The 21,343-nt window shown below is 30.5% G+C and overlaps 6 protein-coding genes across 9 annotated transcripts in view; 3 read left to right on the forward strand and 3 right to left on the reverse strand.

Moving 5' to 3' along the window:
* Positions 1 to 327: 327 nt before the first annotated feature.
* Positions 328 to 1,058, forward strand: LOC125066775 (LYR motif-containing protein 2). Its single transcript, XM_047675039.1, has 2 exons — positions 328 to 570; positions 736 to 1,058. The coding sequence occupies exons 1-2, from the start codon at positions 529 to 531 to the stop codon at positions 955 to 957; spliced, it is 264 nt and encodes an 87-aa protein (XP_047530995.1). The 5' UTR covers positions 328 to 528; the 3' UTR covers positions 958 to 1,058.
* Positions 1,059 to 1,136: 78 nt separating this feature from the next.
* On the reverse strand, positions 1,137 to 3,235 carry LOC125066774 (membrane-bound transcription factor site-2 protease). Its single transcript, XM_047675038.1, has 2 exons — positions 2,992 to 3,235; positions 1,137 to 2,908 (listed from the first exon to the last, which is right to left on the reverse strand). Exons 1-2 carry the CDS (start codon positions 3,064 to 3,066, stop codon positions 1,493 to 1,495), a joined length of 1,491 nt encoding a protein of 496 aa, XP_047530994.1. The 5' UTR covers positions 3,067 to 3,235; the 3' UTR covers positions 1,137 to 1,492.
* Positions 3,236 to 3,882: 647 nt separating this feature from the next.
* On the forward strand, positions 3,883 to 7,896 carry LOC125066773 (transmembrane protein 39A). 2 transcript variants are annotated; one of them, XM_047675037.1, is made up of 9 exons: positions 3,883 to 4,302; positions 4,407 to 4,682; positions 5,053 to 5,192; positions 5,484 to 5,582; positions 5,658 to 5,880; positions 6,212 to 6,368; positions 6,821 to 6,859; positions 6,918 to 6,969; positions 7,536 to 7,737. In XM_047675037.1, exons 1-9 carry the CDS (start codon positions 4,060 to 4,062, stop codon positions 7,594 to 7,596), a joined length of 1,290 nt encoding a protein of 429 aa, XP_047530993.1. In that variant the 5' UTR covers positions 3,883 to 4,059; the 3' UTR covers positions 7,597 to 7,737. The 2 variants fall into 2 exon arrangements, with proteins under 2 accessions (XP_047530993.1, XP_047530992.1); XM_047675036.1 differs by having other exon boundaries at positions 3,929 to 4,302; positions 6,821 to 6,969; positions 7,536 to 7,896.
* A 1,443-nt stretch (positions 7,897 to 9,339) lies between these two features.
* LOC125066825 (probable cysteine--tRNA ligase, mitochondrial) lies at positions 9,340 to 11,028 on the reverse strand. Its single transcript, XM_047675108.1, has one exon. It carries the CDS (start codon positions 10,959 to 10,961, stop codon positions 9,432 to 9,434), a length of 1,530 nt encoding a protein of 509 aa, XP_047531064.1. The 5' UTR covers positions 10,962 to 11,028; the 3' UTR covers positions 9,340 to 9,431.
* Positions 11,029 to 11,334: 306 nt separating this feature from the next.
* LOC125066931 (cytochrome c oxidase assembly factor 5) lies at positions 11,335 to 12,456 on the forward strand. The gene is made up of 3 exons (XM_047675260.1): positions 11,335 to 11,522; positions 11,941 to 12,036; positions 12,346 to 12,456. Exons 1-3 carry the CDS (start codon positions 11,415 to 11,417, stop codon positions 12,385 to 12,387), a joined length of 246 nt encoding a protein of 81 aa, XP_047531216.1. The 5' UTR covers positions 11,335 to 11,414; the 3' UTR covers positions 12,388 to 12,456.
* Positions 12,457 to 12,911: 455 nt separating this feature from the next.
* LOC125066693 overlaps positions 12,912 to 21,343 on the reverse strand; it is a 93,514-nt gene continuing 85,082 nt past the window's right edge. Inside the window, exons 2-5 of one of the 3 annotated variants that reach the window (XM_047674913.1) lie at positions 18,311 to 18,641; positions 16,976 to 17,193; positions 16,278 to 16,790; positions 12,912 to 16,168 (exon numbers count right to left, since the gene is read on the reverse strand). In XM_047674913.1, coding sequence (XP_047530869.1) covers positions 15,896 to 16,168; positions 16,278 to 16,790; positions 16,976 to 17,193; positions 18,311 to 18,518 — 1,212 coding nt within the window. In that variant the 5' untranslated portion in view covers positions 18,519 to 18,641 and the 3' untranslated portion in view covers positions 12,912 to 15,895. Of the gene's footprint in view, positions 16,169 to 16,277; positions 16,791 to 16,975; positions 17,194 to 18,298; positions 18,642 to 21,343 lie in introns of all 3 variants that reach the window. The other 2 variants (XM_047674912.1, XM_047674914.1) reach the window with 2 other exon arrangements.

The raw sequence follows: 21,343 nt of genomic DNA on the forward strand, positions 1-21,343 counted from the left end.
AAAATCTCAGTTGATTTTATTATAGGTACAATGTTATACTCATTTTCAATTTTATTTTAAATAATTATCATGATTATTATAATATTGGAAGAACAAAACGTTCCAATAAAAAAGTCTCACAGGCTATGAGATTAAATTCCCAAAAAATTAAATTATATGTATCTACCACTATTTAATATAAAAGCAAGCTTTAGTGAAGTCAATGAAATTTTAACAAGAATGGATTTTTTTCTTAACTATCGGTTTTTTTTAACTGCAGTCACTTTATGCAACGGCAGCACTGGCTATTAAACAGCTGATAATTTGACACATGAGTTATGACTTTGAAGGTTGAACTTCAAAACAAATGATTATGAGAAATGATATTATAAAGTTGTACGCCTGAAGCCAAAATAGTTTTAAGATAAATTTAACAAAATCTAATGATAATGCCTTAAAACGTCTGTATTTTATTACCAAAACATATTTATAATAAAGTATGTCAATTCTATTTTGATATCGTCTGATTACAAATAATCTGCAAAAGAAATGGCGTCGAAGTTGCCAAAAGCCACACTAAATTTAAAACAGGTATGATGCGCTTAATGTAATGCTCCTTCCTATTCCATAAACTGATAAAACATTAATAGTCTTGGTTTTCATGTAATTCTGTAGAGCCTACTAAGTATATAAATAAGAGATAGGTACGTTTAAAGAATTCCTAATCATTCAATGTCAATAACAATTTATTTTCAGTTTCTATTGCGACAAGAGGTATTGAAGTTATATCGAGACATATTCAGAACAATAAGGAAAGTCTCAGATGAAAACACTCGTTTGGAATTGAAGGAATGGGCAAGATCAGATTTTAAGAACAATAAACACCACAATGATGAAACAACTATAAAATCTTTGTTATACTATGGAAGAAAATCCTTAAAAGACTTACAGAAATCATTAGCACTCAGTGACAGCTAGCAGATATATTTTTTACCATGGAATTCGATAATTATAAAAAGAAAATTAAATTTAGTTTTTAAATAGTGATAAAGTTAAATAAAATAATATATTACATGTTTTTTTATTTTTTTATTTGAAGTATTCAGTTATAGTATAAAATTATTCTACAACTTAAAACTACCCAAGTATCATTTATTTACAAGTTTATTATTTTCATAAGTACTACAACAAATAATTACTTTCCATTATAACAGAAATTGCATTCATACAATTTTTGTTAATTAGTTATTGTTACATATCTATTTTACATATAAATATTTAAATCAATCTAAATATAAAACAATATATAATAATTTTTATTTGTGCAGTTAAAACTTAAAACAACATAAATAAGTATTATATAGCATACATTTCATACAAATTCTATGAATATAGGCTAGGACACCTAATTGCTAACATCAAATATTGACTAAATTCCAGATGCTCATGTACATTTGAATTTGTAGCTAACTATTTAGTTATTATGTAGTTAAATAATTTAAGAATAAAATGATTAATAATCATCAACAAATATTGCTTTATAAAATAGAAATATTAATATAGGCACAGTGATGCCTGTACCTACAAATATTGTAAATACAGTAAAGAATGTTATAAAATCACCATTTTTATTAAAATATTTAGCTAACCATTGAATGATACTTCTTGCAATATGATGTCCATCAGTTCCATAACAGGGCAAAACATTCAAAAATCCTATACCCATAGAAAATATAAAAATATATCGCAAAAGCTTTTCAAACTGAGATGGTGAGAAAAATGAAATGATGGCACACCTTGGAAAATATTGATCAACAAATACTGTCTTGTGTATATCATATGGCAATCCCAAATAAAGAACTGCATTATCGTCTTGTCTTTCTACTATAATGAGGTATGTTTGATTATGTAGTGATGGTTTTAAACAGTGCATATTTCTAGGACACGAGTAACCATTTGTCTCTGTACATTTGATTAATTTATTCTTAACCATATCTCTGGGCTTTAAACAAGAATACTGCCCTGGTAATACTGAGTCAACAACTGCTTTGGGCTCCATATATTCAAAGCAAAAACTATACAAATCATTTTTACGACAGCATTCAACAACATCATTTTCTTTGATAGTTTCCATCATTATTTCATCATTCTGTGCTATATATTCAGCACTTGTGCAAATACCAAAACGATCATGAGCTACATGTAAGCAATACGACCAATCTTTTGAATTCTTAACATGACAATCATTAATAGAAGTGATGATGTCTCCTACTTGAAGTCCTCTGGCATCTCTTAATGGAGAATCATCTGTGAGATCTGTAACTCTTACTCCAATATCAGTTTGGTATGCAATACTAAATAGAATTGGTGCTGAGAAAAACAGTAACAGTGCAAAAAATGCAAGTGTTACATTATGCCAGACTCCAGCACAGTATATTTTCAACCTTTTCGTTATACTAAGGCTATTAAGATGTTCAGTATTTAACTGCACAAAGGCAAGAGGTATTATTGCAAACACATACACCCCAACTGAAACAAGCTGTACATCTTCCTGTGAAGCAGCTGCTGCATGACCAAGCTCATGAAATATAGAGCTGCATCCAATTGCCAAAAAGTAAACCCAAAAGTCTGAAGTATGTATGTTCACACCGGGTAACATAGCCTTCACTTCAAAAACATTGTCTATTTGTATTGTGTCATTAAAATGCTCAAAAATAATTGATAGAAGGGTCCATAAAGAAAACGGTAGAAATAAGCCGATTGTAAAAATGTACCCAAAGTTGAACCATTTTCGTAAAATTCGACCAAGATTTTTACTCCATCTGTAGATAAATCTGTTGCATGCAGTGGTTGTCCATGAAAAATTTAAAATACCAATTTTTAGCCCAGTTCCATCCAGAAAGGCGTAGTAAGGATAGTGCATACAACTCTGTAGAAAAAAAAATTAAAAGATAATATATTTAGATGATTAAAATGTAAACATTATCACATCTCTTATCCAAAACATCTTACCTTGAAAAAAGAGTCAAAAAACCATATAACCACATAAAACGTTAACACAAATGAGCAAAGAATAGTAAATGACATTTTGTTTATAATGTAACTACCATTTTATAATAATAATTATTACATTTCAATGGTTAAATATATTTTTCACTCAAGTTGAACCGGCCGGCCCAGAAATAATAAAATCGATTTATTACAGCGAAGAGCGAGAAACACTGATGCATTTGGATACATTGAAAGAAGAGTGAAGTAACTAACCATTATTATCAATATATTGTTGTTGAGTTACTTGTCCCACAATTATGGATTTTATATACATTACGATAAGACCTACGTAGCTTTTGACGTTTACATCTACTTTTATAGTCATTCTTTTTCCATAAAGGATAATTATTATTATTCTATAAATAAAGTTATCGTTGTTTAAATTGCAGTGCATAATTGTATTTTTTAATTTTTTATTTTGAAATACGTAATTTTTTTGTTTTTACCGTAGTTAGAATTGAATATTCATATTAATAAGTATATATATAGCAGAAGATATTTTAATATTTGGAGAAAGTGTTATGAAAGAATTAAAGTTATACGAATATTATGAAAACACAAAGATAATATTATTAACCATTGGCAAGCTAGATAGGTTGTGATTAAATATTCTTTAAAATATTGTTAGTTTACAATCTTAATATATAAATAATTTTTCACATTTAATAAATAGCTGTTGATTTAATATATACATTGAAGTTGATTAACGACTAGTTCATAAAAACTTTATTATTGTGTTTGGGTTGGATGCTTTAAAATAATTGGATTATATCGGGGTGTAATATGTAGCTACAATTAAAAAACCAAAGTTGCCACTGTCACTTCCACGCTTCATCTGACAACTTGATAAGATTCTTACTTGACAATTGACATTTGACATTGATTCCCAATTCCGTAAATTCAGATATTATTACTTTGTTTAGTTAGTTCATTTAGTTGTCAATTTGTGAAATTCACGTTCTGACGGACGCGTAACCGCGAGTGTGTTAATTCGAAATATTTATATTGGGACATTTTATCATGTAAGTGATGAGTTGTACCGAAAATGAAAGTGGACCTTTTGTCGTATTCTTCCTACCAGCGGCTCTTGGGTGCTTGACCATACTTTTGGCCCGGCGGTGGGCTTACTCTCAGGTTAGCACTACTTCGTCTACTGCCGTCTCAAGACGGCGAAAAATTATAAAAGACCCGCTTGCAAAACGAACCTTACCCCCGATAGCCTGTAAAATGGTAGCTCCTGGTCCAAAGAAAGTTTCTGGAGGAACTAAAAAGGTAAGGAATATTATTTTAAAGAAGAACTAATTATGCCTGTATTTTCCTAGAAAATTGTAATATTTATCTAGTCATCAGTGTTTAATATTAAGTCTTAATTGTAGGGAGCTGCAACACCTCTCATGGAAGATGATATAAGCAATGGAAAACGGGCTAGATCAAGACTATCGCCAGCAAAAACTTCCCCAGCAACAGATGTTAAGTTTACAGAGAGTCCTCTGCCACCAAAACACATACCTTTTCCATACATACCACAAGATGGAGAGCTACTCTTTGAAATTATGAACTTTGTGTTTACACTTGTAGCTATGTGTTTACAATTCTTGAACCTGTATAGAACAATGTGGTGGTTACCACACTCATACACAACACAAGCTATGGTAAAATTTTTACTTTTTTTAAAACAAATTTCTGTGTTTGTATCCAACACCTTTATTATTTATATTAGTAAAATATATAACATCAAATTTAAATAAATATATATTATATATCAGGTGAATTATGAGAAATACACTTTCTATAGATAATTTTAAATAATCTCATTATTATCATACACAGGAAAAAAAACATTTGTTTTGTTTTTGTATTGAGAAGTAAAAGTTAATTCATGGCCATCGTTAATATAAGATAGAATAAACACGAAACTGTGGTTTGAGTGCCTTAGAGAAATTTTGCAAAATTGTTATATGTTTGTTTGTATTTTATAATACAAAGATCTAAGTTATACTCAATATAAATAATATATTTCAGAATTTCTATCTCATTGACCCGCATCTAGTTGCATTTATAGTGACAATTATATGTAGAAGACTACTATTAAGTATAAGCCTTGCACTTCTTAAATGCATATTATCTCCTAAGATGTTACCACATGCTACAATTGCAGCTAGGTAAGTTGCAGATATTTTAACCTTGTATTTGATAAATTAAATTGGTTTGAAAATAGAAAATTTGTTTTATGCAAATGAATTTTAAAATCTAAGTAATTTATTTTCAATAGTATCTATACTTGCATGAAAGTTTAAGTGATATTGTTTTTGTAGTTTCTATTAATGAAGGCTAATTTAAATAAAAAAATTCTACAGATGCCAAAGATATGCCACTTATCTTTTAAAATACTATGATTTTTTTTTAAGCCAAAAATTAAAGCTCTTTCAAAATATCTTTTATATTTATTTCAGGATGTTTATCCTGGGTGTAGTTTTGGGTGCACTGTCGTGGTGTACATATTTCATAATGCTCAAATATCCACTTGTCAAGATTTTTTATCTTTGTTATCCGTAAGTATTGAAAATTTCGTATTTTTGTATATAATTTAGAATATAAGTTTGTAATTTTAAATTACAATTTTTCAGGGCAGTGATATACTTTATATGCTTCGGAATAAACTCTACTCCATTTCTTGAACTGCACAACACAGAGACTCCTCTTATGCACAGTTGTTCTCATGAACCAGAACAAATACGGTCTGAAGTGGAAGTTCTGAGACAAGATTTTAATATGAGGGTCAAGAAAATTCTTTTCAATTCAATACTTGGAGCATATTACACCAGTTTTGTTCCATGTTGTTTTGCTCAGGTAATACACGGTTATATCTATGATACAGTAAAAACTCATCATATATATTAAGGCATATGGTTTAAACTTTAAAGGTAAATGTTAATTAAAATTATTTTTAAAATAGAAAATTGTTTATAGAAATTATAGGCTAAAATATATTTGATTCCGCTTAAAAATAACTAATAACTTTGATAAGCCAGTCATTCTAAAATTAAACATTTATTAAGAATATAGTTTGTTCTCTCCTTTGTTTTAGAAAATATAAAATGTATAGTATAGTAATGCAAATGATTTAAGTAATGCATACATATAGTAAATTTGTAAGTACTAATGTTGTCAATATCGGCAGTCGTACTTGCAATACGACAGCGCGGGCGCAGCGCAACAGGTGGGACTGGTGTGGGGCGCGCTGTGCGGGCGCTACGCGGCGCACCTCCTTCCCGCCGCGCTCACGGACGCGCCGCACCGCGCTGCCCGCCACCTCGGCCGCTGGCAGCCGCTCACCGGTGAGGCTTGATCTATCGACTATCATATTTATTGTATATCAGCTGATGGTTAGTTTGTCCGTTAAATTATTTTATATTATCATGTGACACTTCCCGTTGTACATTTGGTGGTAGGGCGTCATTATTATACTTTACTTAGTAACTAACTACAGGTATCCTTATGTAATATACCTTCCTTATGTATTCTTATCTAGTTAATATTTCTTACTGTGCCAATGCAATGGGTGCTTGAGAACACTTCCTATCAGGTCGCCCATTTGCCAGTCTATCACCTATTTTTAATATAAATAAGATCATTTTTAAAGCTTTCGAAATTTGGAAATATGGAAATTATGTTATAGCATTTTTTATAAGGATGGTTATAAAAAAACATTTTTGAGTCATGTAAGCAAACACCTAGCTTACTTTGTTTTTGGCCAGCACTATTTCCTATCATTATTATTTGGCTGCAGTGTCGGGCGACGTGAGCGACATTCCGGCGTGGACGGGCACGCGCGTGTGGGGGCGCGGCGCGCGCGTGCGCGTGTCGCAGGCCGTGTACTGCGCCGCCGCGCCCGCCGTGGCCGCCAACCCCACCGACGTGCACCACATACGTTTCTATGTAAGTCGAATCATATCAATATTACTTATTCAACACGAAACGATATATTTTTTCGTTCTTTTTAATTTTGTAGAGAAAGCATAATGTTGAAAATTATTATTTTAAAACAAATAGTATTAGATGTTGTAACAAAATAATAAGTGAATATTCACTTATGTTTTTTCTTATCAACTTTTCTTGAGCGTTATTTTAAGAAAAATCTTTCTGGAGGTTTCAGTTTTGCTTCAAGTGGCTTATTACTGAAGTAGTTTATTTTTAAGTTTAATTTATTGTTTTTAGTTTAATTAATTTTAATAAAACAAAGCAGGATAATTAGATGTAAATGACACTTAATTCCAAAATGTACTAAATCACTTAATAAGGCGTAGTAGCCTATTTATTATAAACGAAAAAAGGTAAAAAAAAACATAATCTTAATTTTGTCGGTTACAAATAGAATTTTAATTGATGTGTCATACATACTATCATTCACCAGGATTCAAGTACTTCCAGTTATTTTTAAATATTTAGTTTATTACTCTTTATAATATTAAGGGTAATTAATATTATTTTTTCTTTTTTTACAGTCTGTGTTCAGCAATCCATCAAAGCTGTTGTGTTTGCTACTGTGCCTGCAGCTCTCATTAGTTGCCATGCAACTATGTCTATTATTTAGTTCATTTGCATGGCATAATTTTATAGCCATTGTTATATTACTATTTATAAATTATTATACACTATTCAAAATGGTTCGAGACTATCTCGTCGCGTGGAAAGTGTACAAGGCGGAAAACATGATACAGGACAAGAATGCAACGTTACAAGTTAATTAGTGAGAAAAAAATACTTAGTATCTCTGCACACATTTATAATCAGTTTGTTCAGTATAAAAATAACAGTAAAATATATATCTTTAACTATATTGTACAGGTAACAAATGAAATCATATATATCTTACAGTATACACCGGAACTAATTTTTTTTTTTTAATAAACTTTAATATGTATATCATCGTAAATAAAAAAAGGTAATAATATCTATTCAAATATTTTAATCTAGTCAGATATTAGTCTTTGGTTTTAAAAAAAAGGATATTAAATATTCAATGTGCATATAACCCATAGAAGTAATGTCGAAAAGTAATATTTTGTAATGGTAATTATACACATTTCGCATAATGTAACTTTCCCGCTCTGAAGTAAGTAACAATTATACATCGCAGTAAGTAGCTAGTATAAGTGTATTATCTATGGCAGTAAGTCAACGTTACAAGTACCTACAAAACATGTTGCCTTGCGCGTAGAATCTCAACACTTGTTTAAGTTTAATGTTTGCTGTCTACTGCTCAACACGTTACTATTTTTCAACATTACTCGTTATTGCTAGAATTCCGAAATCGAACCTGAGGAGCATTAAGGTTAAACAGACTTGACAAGTGACTTAGCACAGGCGCACATAAAGATAGGTTTATAAAAGGATTCTTAACAGTATTCATAACTAATTATTATTAATAAATACTTATTAATATTATGACCGTTTAATTTAACTTTGGAAAGTTGGACCACTGCATACATTTCAAATCAATATGGAAACTTTTTTATAGGAATCGGTTATTAATTGCCTTATTTGTTAAAAATATAACATTTATTTTCGACATCATTTGACTTAGAAAGCGTTCGAACTATACAGTACTTAAAAGTTAAAAACTTAAACTTGATAAGATGTTGATGAATTTATTTAACGCGAGCGCTATGATTATATTAAATATTATACTCCTTGTACCAAACTGAAACTACGTAAATGATTTGAAGGCGGCATTCAAGTTCATGTCGATTTCATATTACAAAGTTATTTTACAATAACCGATTCAGAGCTACAAGCCCTTTTTGTTACATTATTTTTTTAAATAATACACGTACTTGACATTTCTTGGGGTTATATGATCTCATTAAAGTAATTGAAAAACTATAAAATAAGTCGTCTAATTATAATTTGTGAATTGTGTAAACATTAAAGTATTTGTGCAAAATACTTATTTATTTTAAGCATTCATAATGAAATATTATATCAAAATATTGGTAAGGTTGTCTTAATATCATACCAAGTTATTTTGTTGAAAAACTCCTATTTATTGCAAAATGTGTGTTGGAGATATAATATATTCCTTTGTATTATAAAAAATATAATTAAACCTAACGAAACAGAACAAAATATATAACTTACTTGCAAGTATTAGAAGTTTTATTTCCTTATGCTCAAGTTTACCGTCACAGAAACTATAAACAGTATAGCAATTTTTAGGCAGCATGATAAAGGTATGTACATAGGTTCCTGGTTGGGCAAATTAAACTAAATATTAGTTTAATGGAGAAAAAAAATGGTAACTAAATCTTAAATTTTTTATTTACAAATTGTTACAAGGTGCTTTTGTGATTTCCACTGACTAATAATTGTTTATTAACTATTTTATTTATAAAAAAAAATCATTTTATAGCAACCCATGAGGGTTCATTTTTGCTGTCATTGATTTGAATTTTCATTGATTTCATCTTATCTCTTACCACATCACAAGCATTTAATAGTTCCTTATCTTTTCTTTTCAAAGCATTTGACCTCACTGTGTGTCTAAATTCAACTAAACTATCTATGAAGGTGTTGGTAACATTATCACTTGATGATTCAGTCAATTTTAACCCAAACTTGGTTAGAACCTGCAATATATATTCTGCAACTAGTAAAACAGGGACAGGGTAATAATTACTTGTACTAGCCTTAATTATTTTATTTGTGTTATTCACTAAGTTTAGTATTGAATTGATGCAAGAAGCTGTGTCAAAATCAGTTCTTAATGATTCTAAATTATTTTCTTTAACTTTTTGCAGATCACTCAATAGCTTATTATTATAATCTCCAACTTCTGGATTTTTTTGGTTTGCATAAACTTCTACATCTTTTAAAAAGAATTTTAACTTGTTTAGGACATCCTCAGCAGTCAACATCACTTCATCACTGTACTCCATAGAATACCTATAATTTGATATTAAACATGCCATCCTAAATGTGTCTGCACTGTATTTTTCTAATATACTAGGTATAGACATTGTATTTTTTAATGATTTTGACATTTTAGTATCCTTAAGATTCAAGTGTCCAACATGAATCCAATAATTTGCCCATTGCCTTGAATTGTGATAGGCACAAGATTGAGCTTCTTCATTTTCATGGTGAGGAAATTGTAAGTCAATGCCACCAGCATGAAAATCGACTTGGGAACCAAATATTTTACTGACCATAGCAGAACATTCTATATGCCACCCTGGCCTTCCTTCACCCCATTCTGTTTGCCAAGAAGGTTCACCTGGCTTAAATCCCTTCCAAAGAGCAAAGTCCATTTTATTCTTCTTGGCATCATCACTGGCTTCTCCACTATCTTGCATTATTTGTAATTTTCCATATGCAGGAAATTTTGAGGTATCAAAATAAACTGAACCATCTTTAGTTACATAAGCCATTTCAGAATCAATGAGGCCTTTAATAAATTGACTTATTGTCACAATGTGTTCTGATACTCTTGTCACAATCATTGGTTTTTCCACATTCAAACTTGACATATCCATCCAGAACTCATGCTCATACATTTTAGCAACGGTTCTGTAATCTGTTTTAGTCTCGTGACCTTTTTTAATAATTTTATCGTCAATGTCGGTAACTCCCATAGCGGTAACAAGGTTAATATTAAAAAAAGATTTTAATATTCTTTGAATAATATCTAGCTTTACATAGCAACTTGCATGTCCAATATGTGCCGAATCGTACACTGTTGGACCACAAGAATACCAAGTAGCTAATGTTGGATCATTTAATATTACAGGAACTTTTTCTTCAGCGACACAGTTGTAAATATAAACTCCTATTGGATTTCCATTTGGCATTAGCCATTTGGTATCTTTATAGGGTTTTAAATTACATATGTGTGTTAATTTTCTCTTAAATATATAAAATAGTTTATTCATTATATTTATACGCAGTTTACAAGCGGCGGTAAAATATTACAAAGTTCTATCACTAACAACAATAGGTGCCAGCTGTTAAATGTCAATGTTACAAGAGACACTATAAAGTTGATAATTGGCAGGTTGTCACTTGGCACAGAATACGTTCGATACCCTTTGTCGACAACTTTGAAGACATGTTTTTCGAGTATCATTCTGTCGATTTGCTTTTCATTTATCTATAAACCTTAATAATCTTAATTTGTGACAACTTCAATATACAATAAGGTAAAAAACAAATCATTATGTTATTGAGATTAGTAGATTTTTAAACGAAATAGGTAGTGAATAAGGCAACTGTCAATAATTCCATACAAAATTACAAAGTGTCACTGTCAAATAAAATAACACTTATTGTAGGACTTAGACCAAAAAGTAAATAATATATTCAAATACGTATTGTACAGCTAGAATATGATTGCATTTGGTCCAGAAGAAGTCGGCTTAGCTGATCGATCACCATGCGCTGGGATAAGAGCTGACTTAAAGATGTGTCTTTTAAGTAGTGATTGTTGTAAAAAGGTTAGAATTTATATATTTTTAAATTATATATTATTATTTGAAACAGTCTCATTCGTCTGGTGGCTCATTTATATACTGGCAGACCCCGGGGTCAAACCTGTGAAATTAGGCAGGGTCAATAATAGTGTTTGTTTTATTATATGTCCAAAAATCACCACAGAGCCCAATGTTAGAAAATTAGCAGTGTTTACTGTGGTAACTGAGGATTATCTGTGAGCACGTAAACTTATAAGCCTATTGCTCAATTTTTCCTGAAGTGCGTCGAATTTTCATACTGTGAATGGACTGTGAATGAAATGTTACTCCTAAGAGAAAGCAGAGAGTGTGTCTTTAAGATTGGTTGCAGTCGCCAGATTTCAGTCTGGTGGACTTTTTGAAACTATTATAGGATTATTATATTATGCCTTTATATTTTCAGCAAAAGAAAACTCCTAGAGAATGTTTAAAAGATGGCATAGTACCTACAGAATGTATTCAATTACGGCAAAGTTTTTTTGAGTGTAAACGTTCATTGGTAAGTTAATTTACTTTATGAAATAATTAACTAGAAAATAATAAGTTTTTTGTTAGTTCCATTTTAAGGTTTAAATATTTTAATGAATGTATAGCACATATTCTATAATTTTGCCTATTGCCTTTTGATGATAGTTTTGTTACTAAGAAATATATATCTAAATAAAGTGATTATGTACTTTGAAAATTCCACATTATTGTGATCATGTTTTATGAATGTCTTTAAAAAAACACATAATTTACAATTTATGTTCAAAAATAAATAATAATAAAAATAAGCAATAATTGTCACATTTTTTTTTATTCACAGCTTGATAACAGAAGAAGATTTAGAGGCCACAAAGGGTATTGATATGGTCATAAGCATATATTTAGTATTTTGTTTTAACTATAGTTATTTATAATAAAGTGTTATAACATACAGGTTGGTTTTTCTTTATCCTTATGAATAAATATATTATCACATATGTAGAATCACTGAAAATATTTTTTTCTTAAAATCACATATTTTTTTGAAGGTTGGTGCTCATTAAGGCAACTTGTATCTCGATGCCAAATAAATAATCAATGGGTGCTTGGGTACCATTGGCATTGGCAATATAGTATAGAGTAATATAATAGGTAGATAATATTCTTTTCGAAAAATGTTGTTAAAAAAAGTTATTGCATGGCTAATTTTAATGTTTGTGTGCAAAATAAAACTTTTTCTGTTTTCTGTTAAAGCTTTTTTGTTAAGTCAATTTAAGAACTGAGAAAACATGACTATTCTTACTTCATTATTATTGGTTTTTGTTAATCATAGTTAAGCAAGTTAATTTATGCATTCCTTAAAAAATATAAAATTCATATTGAATTACAGTTAAATGAAACACATTGCTTGTTTGAATTTTTATTATAAAAATAGTTGAAATTTACACTTCTATATGTAAGAGCCTTGCCCATAATGAAAACTAGCTTTTGAAGCTAAATACAATTTATTCTAAATGGTTCTTAAAACCTAAATTGGTACAATCAACCCCATTTTGGGTCACAAAATTATTGCCAAATTAATTACAAACATAATTTATTGAGCACTCTCTATATTTCTTAGACTAAGCACATAGTTGGCATTTGTGTCATAGCCAACAAATTTTAATAGAGGTGTACAATTTAAAGCGTTGATGTTAGTAAAGCTACACTGTTAAAATCTATTATGTATAATAAATTTCAAAGCTTCATAATTTTTGAAGACCTACATAATTAAAAAAGTTTTGCTGATCTAAGTTAACTGAAATTCGTATTAGTGCATGGCAACATTATAAATTTAATGGTTATGGCAGTGTATACAAATGTATTAAGTTATAATGTGGATCTATAATATTTGAGGCAGATTTACATTTCTAGAGTATAATAATAAATTGCGCTGTGTTTTGAATTACAATCGTGGTTAAAGTTAAATCTACTTAATATGTTAAGAATAGTAGATATGCAAAAACAGGTTGCAATTTGTCAAGTTTTTCTTCTAATTATTCAAAGGCGTAGTTGGCAAAGGGAGTCATTAGTTTTTTATTTTAATGTTAAAAGATCTTTATTATGAAAGTATTCTGAACTTATCTATAATCGACCTTAAATTGCCTCGTAATACTGATTTCTTACTTAAAAATAATGGTTGCCATTTTATATCTTGTACTTCTTCCAATCCATCAACTGACAGTGAAACAACGTGGGGCAGTACTTCCAATTCTTCTCATTTATAGAAAATTGAGACATTAGCCATCATTGACAAACCAACAAACGCCATAACTTCTAGCTACTTATCAAATTGACTAGTTTTAGCACCATAGCAAAATAATCGAATGTATTGCTTTAGTTGAACTCTTAGTGCCCTTTATGAAAAATATTCACTATAACAAATATTATATTACTTTTTATCTTATATTTCTATGGCCTCGTGATGTAAATAAACACTCGTACGATTGTCTGACACCGAAATTATAATGTTGAATAATTTAATAATAAATAAGTATGAATTTAAGATAATAAAAATTAACTTCTACTAAATTCTGTAAAATTCGCTCATCGTTATTGACATTCTTTGACCTTTATATTAAACTCGGTACATATGATATTTTAATCTATAACTCTTCCATAAATATGAATCTTCATTGTATATTTATAGTAACTTATATTTTATAAATAAAAAAAAATATTTTTATACATAAATAACATCTCAAACTTATCTATAAGTATGTAAAAGTTTTATTAGTGTCATAAAACTTTTACCTAGTAAGTAGGTGAGAATATATTTCTTAAATTATTAAATATATAAAACTGATTTAATAATAACAACTTTAATATAATTTCAAACATTTTGACTTCTTTATTTTCTATTGTGATTGAAATAAGAGGATAAGGTATAGCTTATAAATATTATGTATAAAATTAACCGATACCGCACAATACAGATTTATATATTATGTAGGTAGGTACTTACAAACTAACATGAATATTTTAGTTGTACCTACGCAATTTTATTATGTTATTCGATTTTCATATTAATTTGTACGAATACGTATGCTATTGATAAGTATCCTAATTAAAATGATGGTAAGTATTCTAATTATAAAGATATATATTAATTATGTATTGTACGAATATGGATTCCGGTATGCCAAATGTCACGTGATTATTCAGGGTACAGGTTATACAAAACATACACGAATTACGCCATTGTAGAGACTGCGATACACATAAACTAAGAAGCGATAAATATAAAATTATTTAAAAAATATATATAAGATTTTTCTTGAGAAATTATGTCACCTTGAAGTTTTAATTATTATAAATCATACAAATTCTATTGGAATGCACTTTAAGTTATAAAGAAATTAACTGCCTTGGTGTCAATACGTTTTTGTTAATTAAAGCATGTTTGATCATGATATGTTCCGGAGATATGTTAAAAACTAGGACATCCGGTATACATCCTTAATACTGTGGCAGTTTAAACGGTTAAAGTACTTTATATTTCAAATAAAATTTGCACTAAACTACTAATTATATGACAATTAATCATTTAAATTCAAAGTCAAGACAACTAAATGCCAGTTATAGTAGTTTTCATCTTATAACGGAATAACATTAGATTTCTAATAATATCAACACTTATCACGTTTTAATTTTTTAAAATAAATGTTATAACTTTTCGATAAAAATCGTAAAATGGACATGTAAACTTTAATATAAGACATATGTACTGTAACATCTCTATAATTTAATCATAAACAACACATACAATTGTTCAACTAAATTTGAATCTTTTAATTTAGTTTTAAATTTCAGATAAAAAAAAACAATTAATATCGATTATTCAATAGCAGTAGAGTCTACTGCAGAAATTCAAATAAACATTTTCACTGTCAGTACCTTTATTTTAGTAAATTATAATAATAATATGTCATATTTAATAAAAGGAAGACTGGATGAATATTTTCATTTAAAATGTTGCAATTGTGTACTAAGTATTCTAGAAAATACAACATAGCTACGCGTGCATTACCTTTTTTCTATATTGTAATGCTTACATTCGTTGATGTTAAATTCGAAAAATATTACTTATTTGTTATTTCAAACAACGTTAAATTACGTGTCATCTATAACCACCAAAAACCCTAAAAATTGCGCAAATCAATTATTAGCATTTGTAAATCTTTGAAATTTCCATAAGAATCTCTTAAATAATCTACTAATATCTAAAATCTATTCAGCGTATCTAAATCCAAAGATCCACAATTGACGCGTTCGGACTGAAGCTCGAATCCATAAACGATGCTCCCTCGAACCTTACAATTAAACGCGAGACTGGCGATGGTCACCTTCCACTAGAAAGTCTGGATCGGCCGGTAGAGGCCCGTGTACCCGCATAGGCGTGCACGTAGAGCCGTTACTAACATGGACGCGCCGGATAAGTCGTCCAACAAATTAGCGCACTCGCACACCAACAGATACATCTTGTCGCCGTGTGCCGCCACCGACTTGTGCAGTGCGATCTTCCTCATCCCCACGGAGTGTGGCAGGTGGCGGTATATCATGCGGGCACCGGTCCAGTACAGCCAGTTCCGTTCGAACCGTTCCCCATCATCACCTTCGAAGACCTGAAATAATTTGATACCTCATTAGAGTTAAAAGTTTTGATTGGTCGCTACCTAAAATAAATATTAACTAAAACTTGAACTATTTTAATAAAGGTAAAGAAAAATCTACCTTATAAACACTTATAATAAATCCAGTAGTAGGTGTATGTGATTTCTTTGGTCCGCCAGCGAGATCATTGAACGGGGGTCTGCATATCATCGCAACCTCACTGTAAAGGTCCAACGTGTGAGCCGCCGAATATCTAATCGTTTTTGGATCAAACTTCGACAGCGAGGCACTTCTCATGTTATTGTAAAATAACAGTGGATCCGTTTGTGTTGTATTTATCACGTAATAAGATATGAATGGGAATTCCGCGTTCCTCTCCATGTTAGCAAGTAGCATTCCTCCGACAGCTGTATTGGCATGCGCCACGTCATTCAATAACTCGCCTGCGGCAGTTTTTTGTTTCATCAAAGGTTTGGCAAGTGGAGATTCTAGTATAGGCTCTATTGGTTCTAAGGGGCTCATCAAATGTGCCAATATACAAAGCTTTGGATCGGCGACCTCGAGAATACTTAGCGAATTTTGGGCATTTTTTGTCGTGATTCCCTTCTCTGGTGTTGGAGGAGGCACTGGTAACTGTAATAACGAAAAACAGTCACAGTTAATTGAAATAAATAATTATTACAAAAAAAAAATACACATTACTGATATAAATAGTTTAATTTAATCTTTATTTGTTAAGAAAATTCATAGATGATTCTCTTACAACTGATTCAGAAATTATACCTACTAACGTATTTAATAGTTAAAACGAAACTTACTGGTACACCATCAGGCAAGAACCGCTCTAAAGCGTGTGCAGGGATCACGAAGCAGTCTCGTTCCAGAGTAGCCAATGATACTGGTTCCGTTCGTCTTCGCTCGGTGGTAGCCGGTTTCTCCCATCGCATGAGAGAAACCGAAGGCTCGCGGGTGACGAGCGGCTGTGGAGGCTCCGGCTCTGGGCCCGTCCCACCGCCGATAACTGGACCACATCGTTCTAGAATTGAAATTAATTAATCGAATTAAATACATTTTTTACACTTTTTTTTTCGAAGATGTGTATGTATATATTTTCAATATTTTTAAAATTAGTTTTAACAACTCTAAAAATGCATCTGCCTTTTGGCGGCAAAATATATCATGCAACATTTTTATACTCATATAAAAACTCTTCTAATAGTTTCATTAATGCTAATTTACGAAGGAGACAAACACAAATCTCTTATCCCAAAATTAACTTATTAATTTATAATTACTATGCTCTTTTCCCAAAATTAATCCTCACCCTCGCGTGTTTACTAAGTTGCGTGTTTTATAATATACCTATTATACCTTAAAAATTTGGGGCGTCAGTCTCATAAAAATATTTACTATAACATCAGTAACTTTGTATCCGGCAGCTTTAATATCATTACGCTAAATAGCACTGTTTCTAGAAGTTTGAATTCGTTTAACTAAAAGTTTTGATATTTTCAAAATATGAATGCAAGATTTGCTTAATATTATATTTTAAATTCGACGTTTCAAGGCTGTTTTCAGCGTCTGTAACCAGTTACAAATACAAGTGCTATTAATACTTATCTCGTACTAAGGTTCATTTATAGAATATCATTCACATCAACATTCTTTAGCTTGAGTAGTAATTATAATACGTTTTCGGTGTTTTAAGGGTTATTTTTAATATGGTTTCTATTTTTACTTTAAAGATCTAGTTGTTTTTAATCGTGCAAACATTTTTCTTTTAATTCTGTTAAGCTGAACGCATATCAAACTGAATTATTACAATTTATTAGAAATAAACGTTTAGTACATACATACCTAAAAAAAAACATTAAATTGAATAAAATAGTTGTAAATCATTGATTATTTACAATATACCATGCAAAATTGTCTCAAATGTAAAATTAAAACAAGATTTTAAGAAATAACATAATTTTAGTGTAGTATTTAAAGTTACAGCAGATAAAAATTTAGTAATAGTAAAGAATTGTTTAGTTATTTTTCCCTAAGAAGGTCGCCCCGTAATAGAGGTGTAAACAAACTTACGCCACGACTGACGGCAACACTGCACACGCACTCACTATTGGAACTACGATCCTTACTTCCCGATTTACCTGAGCCATCGTTATACTGCGTACTGGCCCTAGGTGCTGAGAAGAACAAGTGGGTTCTATAATGGTGTTCCTCCATGCACGAGTAGCGCTCCCGGTCCCGTCGCTTCGCGTTCCTGCCCGCTCCTAGTGCCCCTTTTGCCTTCCCCCCGCCACCTCCCCCCGAGACCGTCTTCTCGGTGCTGAAGTTCTTTCGAAACATCAAATTCATCTTGGACACGTGCCACTAACGCCGTCTCACTCAAACACATTAACGTTCTCACTAATTAGTTTTGTTGATTTTATTCGTCTCTTTTCTACCTCACTTTGTTTCGATCTAAGATTAGTTCTAACTCTGGCATGAACAAGTCATGGTGAAATTACAGGCGTATACAAGATGATTATTTAATTGATGCAATTTTCTTCGAAATAATTTAAGGTTAAAATATTTTTATATGATATAACTAATTATGTAATATAATCAGCCCCATTTTGTCGCCTCTCTTCTCCTACAGTCATTGCTCATACATCTTAACGTAATTCATTCGTATATATTTTTCTAATAATAATGTCTAATTTACTTCGTATGATATTATCAAAATTGGTCCAAAACAGAAAGTGTAAATAGTGTAAAAAATCTTTACTTTTATTTCGCTTGGAAAACATAGTATGCACAATTTTCTTTCAGACTATGCAACATATAAATATAATACTATAATACTATACAGACTTTATCATCCCTGTAACTATAAAGTACCGTATTACGAAAGTTCGAAACAATCAGAAAAGGAGCTTGTGAATCAAGTCAAAGAAACCTAGAAAAAATCCTACTGCATAAAAATTTCGTTATTTTGTAATTTGTTAAGCGCAAAATATTTACTGCGTGTTGTAAATTACATTGGTTCTATTTTAATTTCGATACTTATCGTTATACTATCTCAAAGGACACATTGTTTTGCCTCAATTAGCAGAATCCGTTAGATTATTGCATACATTAGGCTTAAATACATTAAGGCTTAAATTTAATTTAGATCTTTAATTTGGGTACGGGGATAATCATATGTCTTCTATCGTCATATTAACTGAGATGTTATGAAATATTACTACAACTTTCAATACCAAGGGTGTCGTCAATACAACTACTATTGTTGAAATTTTTAAAGGTCTTACTGACAAGATATTGTGTTTATTACTAGGTTAATTAGCATTACTGGGCTTGTTTTCTTTTTGTTGTTGTATTTTAATACATTTTTATTAATTTAATGCAGATGACGTTTATTACAGATGTAAACAACATTTGCACGTCGAATTGGGGTGGGGGGCGGCATTAAATTTATATCATTCAAAATATACTTTTATATAGATGAGCGCAAAATGTTGGTAATTTATTTTAAACAAAAACGGATTCTCGCTGTTAATAAATATTAGGTCTGTTTTTAGTATAATTAAAAAAAGTAAGTTTAAGTAATGTTTCATGTTGTTATTTTGAAAGATGATTTTGTTTTAGAGTAAATAAAATGTATCTCGATGTCCTAGGCGATATATTGAGAGCACGACTTCTATTTTACATATTAAATTCGATAACATTGCTAAAACAGTTTGCCAGGGGATGTGATATGCATGCTCGAAACTATTTCTAACGGAATGTGGAATGCATTTAAAACTTATCTTTTAACTTTTCCTACCTAAGTTTTTCAAAAGAAAAGTAAGTTAAAGTTTCTAGAGAATTTCCAGTCTCGTCGAAAACTACTAAAATCTAATCTTATAGATCAACAATTTAAAGTTTTATTTCGCTCCAAATTATTAAAGATATTAATGAAAAGACACGTTAACAGTTTAAATAATGGCAAGAATTTTCAAAATTTAACGACCTCATTGTAGTAATTGAGAGTTCGGTGCACTTTTCACTTTTCTGTAAATTAACTATAATCATCATCCGCTTGTCCTCACTCCATTTATTTCCTTAATCCTTGTATTTTGTAGTATATGCGTTGTGCATTGCATGTACAATATATTGGAAATACTTTACAGACCGCCTGGTAAGTGCATTTCTTCCTTAAGAATACTTACTGAGATATTTTGCTGAGATGAGTTAGGTGTTCGATTGAAGGATGCACATTAGAATAATACCCTATTCATTCATTGCGGCAAACACGGGTTGAAAAAAACTTAGTAGTCCTAGATTTTGAAAGTAGGGCTTACCGTCCAGCCATGTCTTTCGGAATTCGTTGTCTTTACGCTACGGTGCGTAGAGCTCGTAACATTATTGGTGCAGTACTTTCGGACTTGTAGAATGTTTTGTCTTGTATAATGTCTTGTAGAATGAATTGGAAAATCAGAGTAGGAGAGAAGATATGTATATCGGTTTGGAATTTTTCAACTGAGAAATGGACTTATAATATGACGCTTATTTTAAATGACAATCTATAAAAGCGAGAATAAATCCCCATTTTTATAATTAGCACTAAACATACTTATTATCAATTGGTAAATTACCAATGTTGTTTACACCTTTAAAGACGTATCACTTTGTATGTTACCCAAATCAGATATTAATTTTAAGTGCTTAGTGATAAGTTTATGGTGTAACTTTTCCAATAAATAAATAAATATTAATAAAAAAAAAATTACGGTACTTTTATATATTTTTTTGGCAAATAATGTTAGGTAGTCTCCACTGCCCATGAGCAAACAAGAAAAAAATTTAACTGTTATTCTAACATTGTCATTGTATTTTTTACGGCAAAATATACGAGCACTAATGTTTTGTTACCTGTTGGTAAAACATAGAAAACTCCTCATTAAAAATGATTAGTTGTGATAACTCCACAAAGTACACAACTTCGGGTAAGAACATACGCTATATCGTTATGACTAATAATTATAAATAATAAAAATAAACGTTCCTACTGTTTTACGATAGTTTTTGTGTTACGTTCTGTTTGCTATGAAGTTTGTTCAACGGTTTATGCGCTAATAACTCTATTTAAACGTATAGCTCTTTCCTTTTTTAATTGGAATTTTAACTAAAGCGATACAATTATTTGTGTTTACAAA

This window comes from Vanessa atalanta, chromosome 10 (genome assembly GCF_905147765.1).
Source record: "Vanessa atalanta chromosome 10, ilVanAtal1.2, whole genome shotgun sequence".
Lineage (NCBI taxonomy): Eukaryota > Metazoa > Arthropoda > Insecta > Lepidoptera > Nymphalidae > Vanessa > Vanessa atalanta.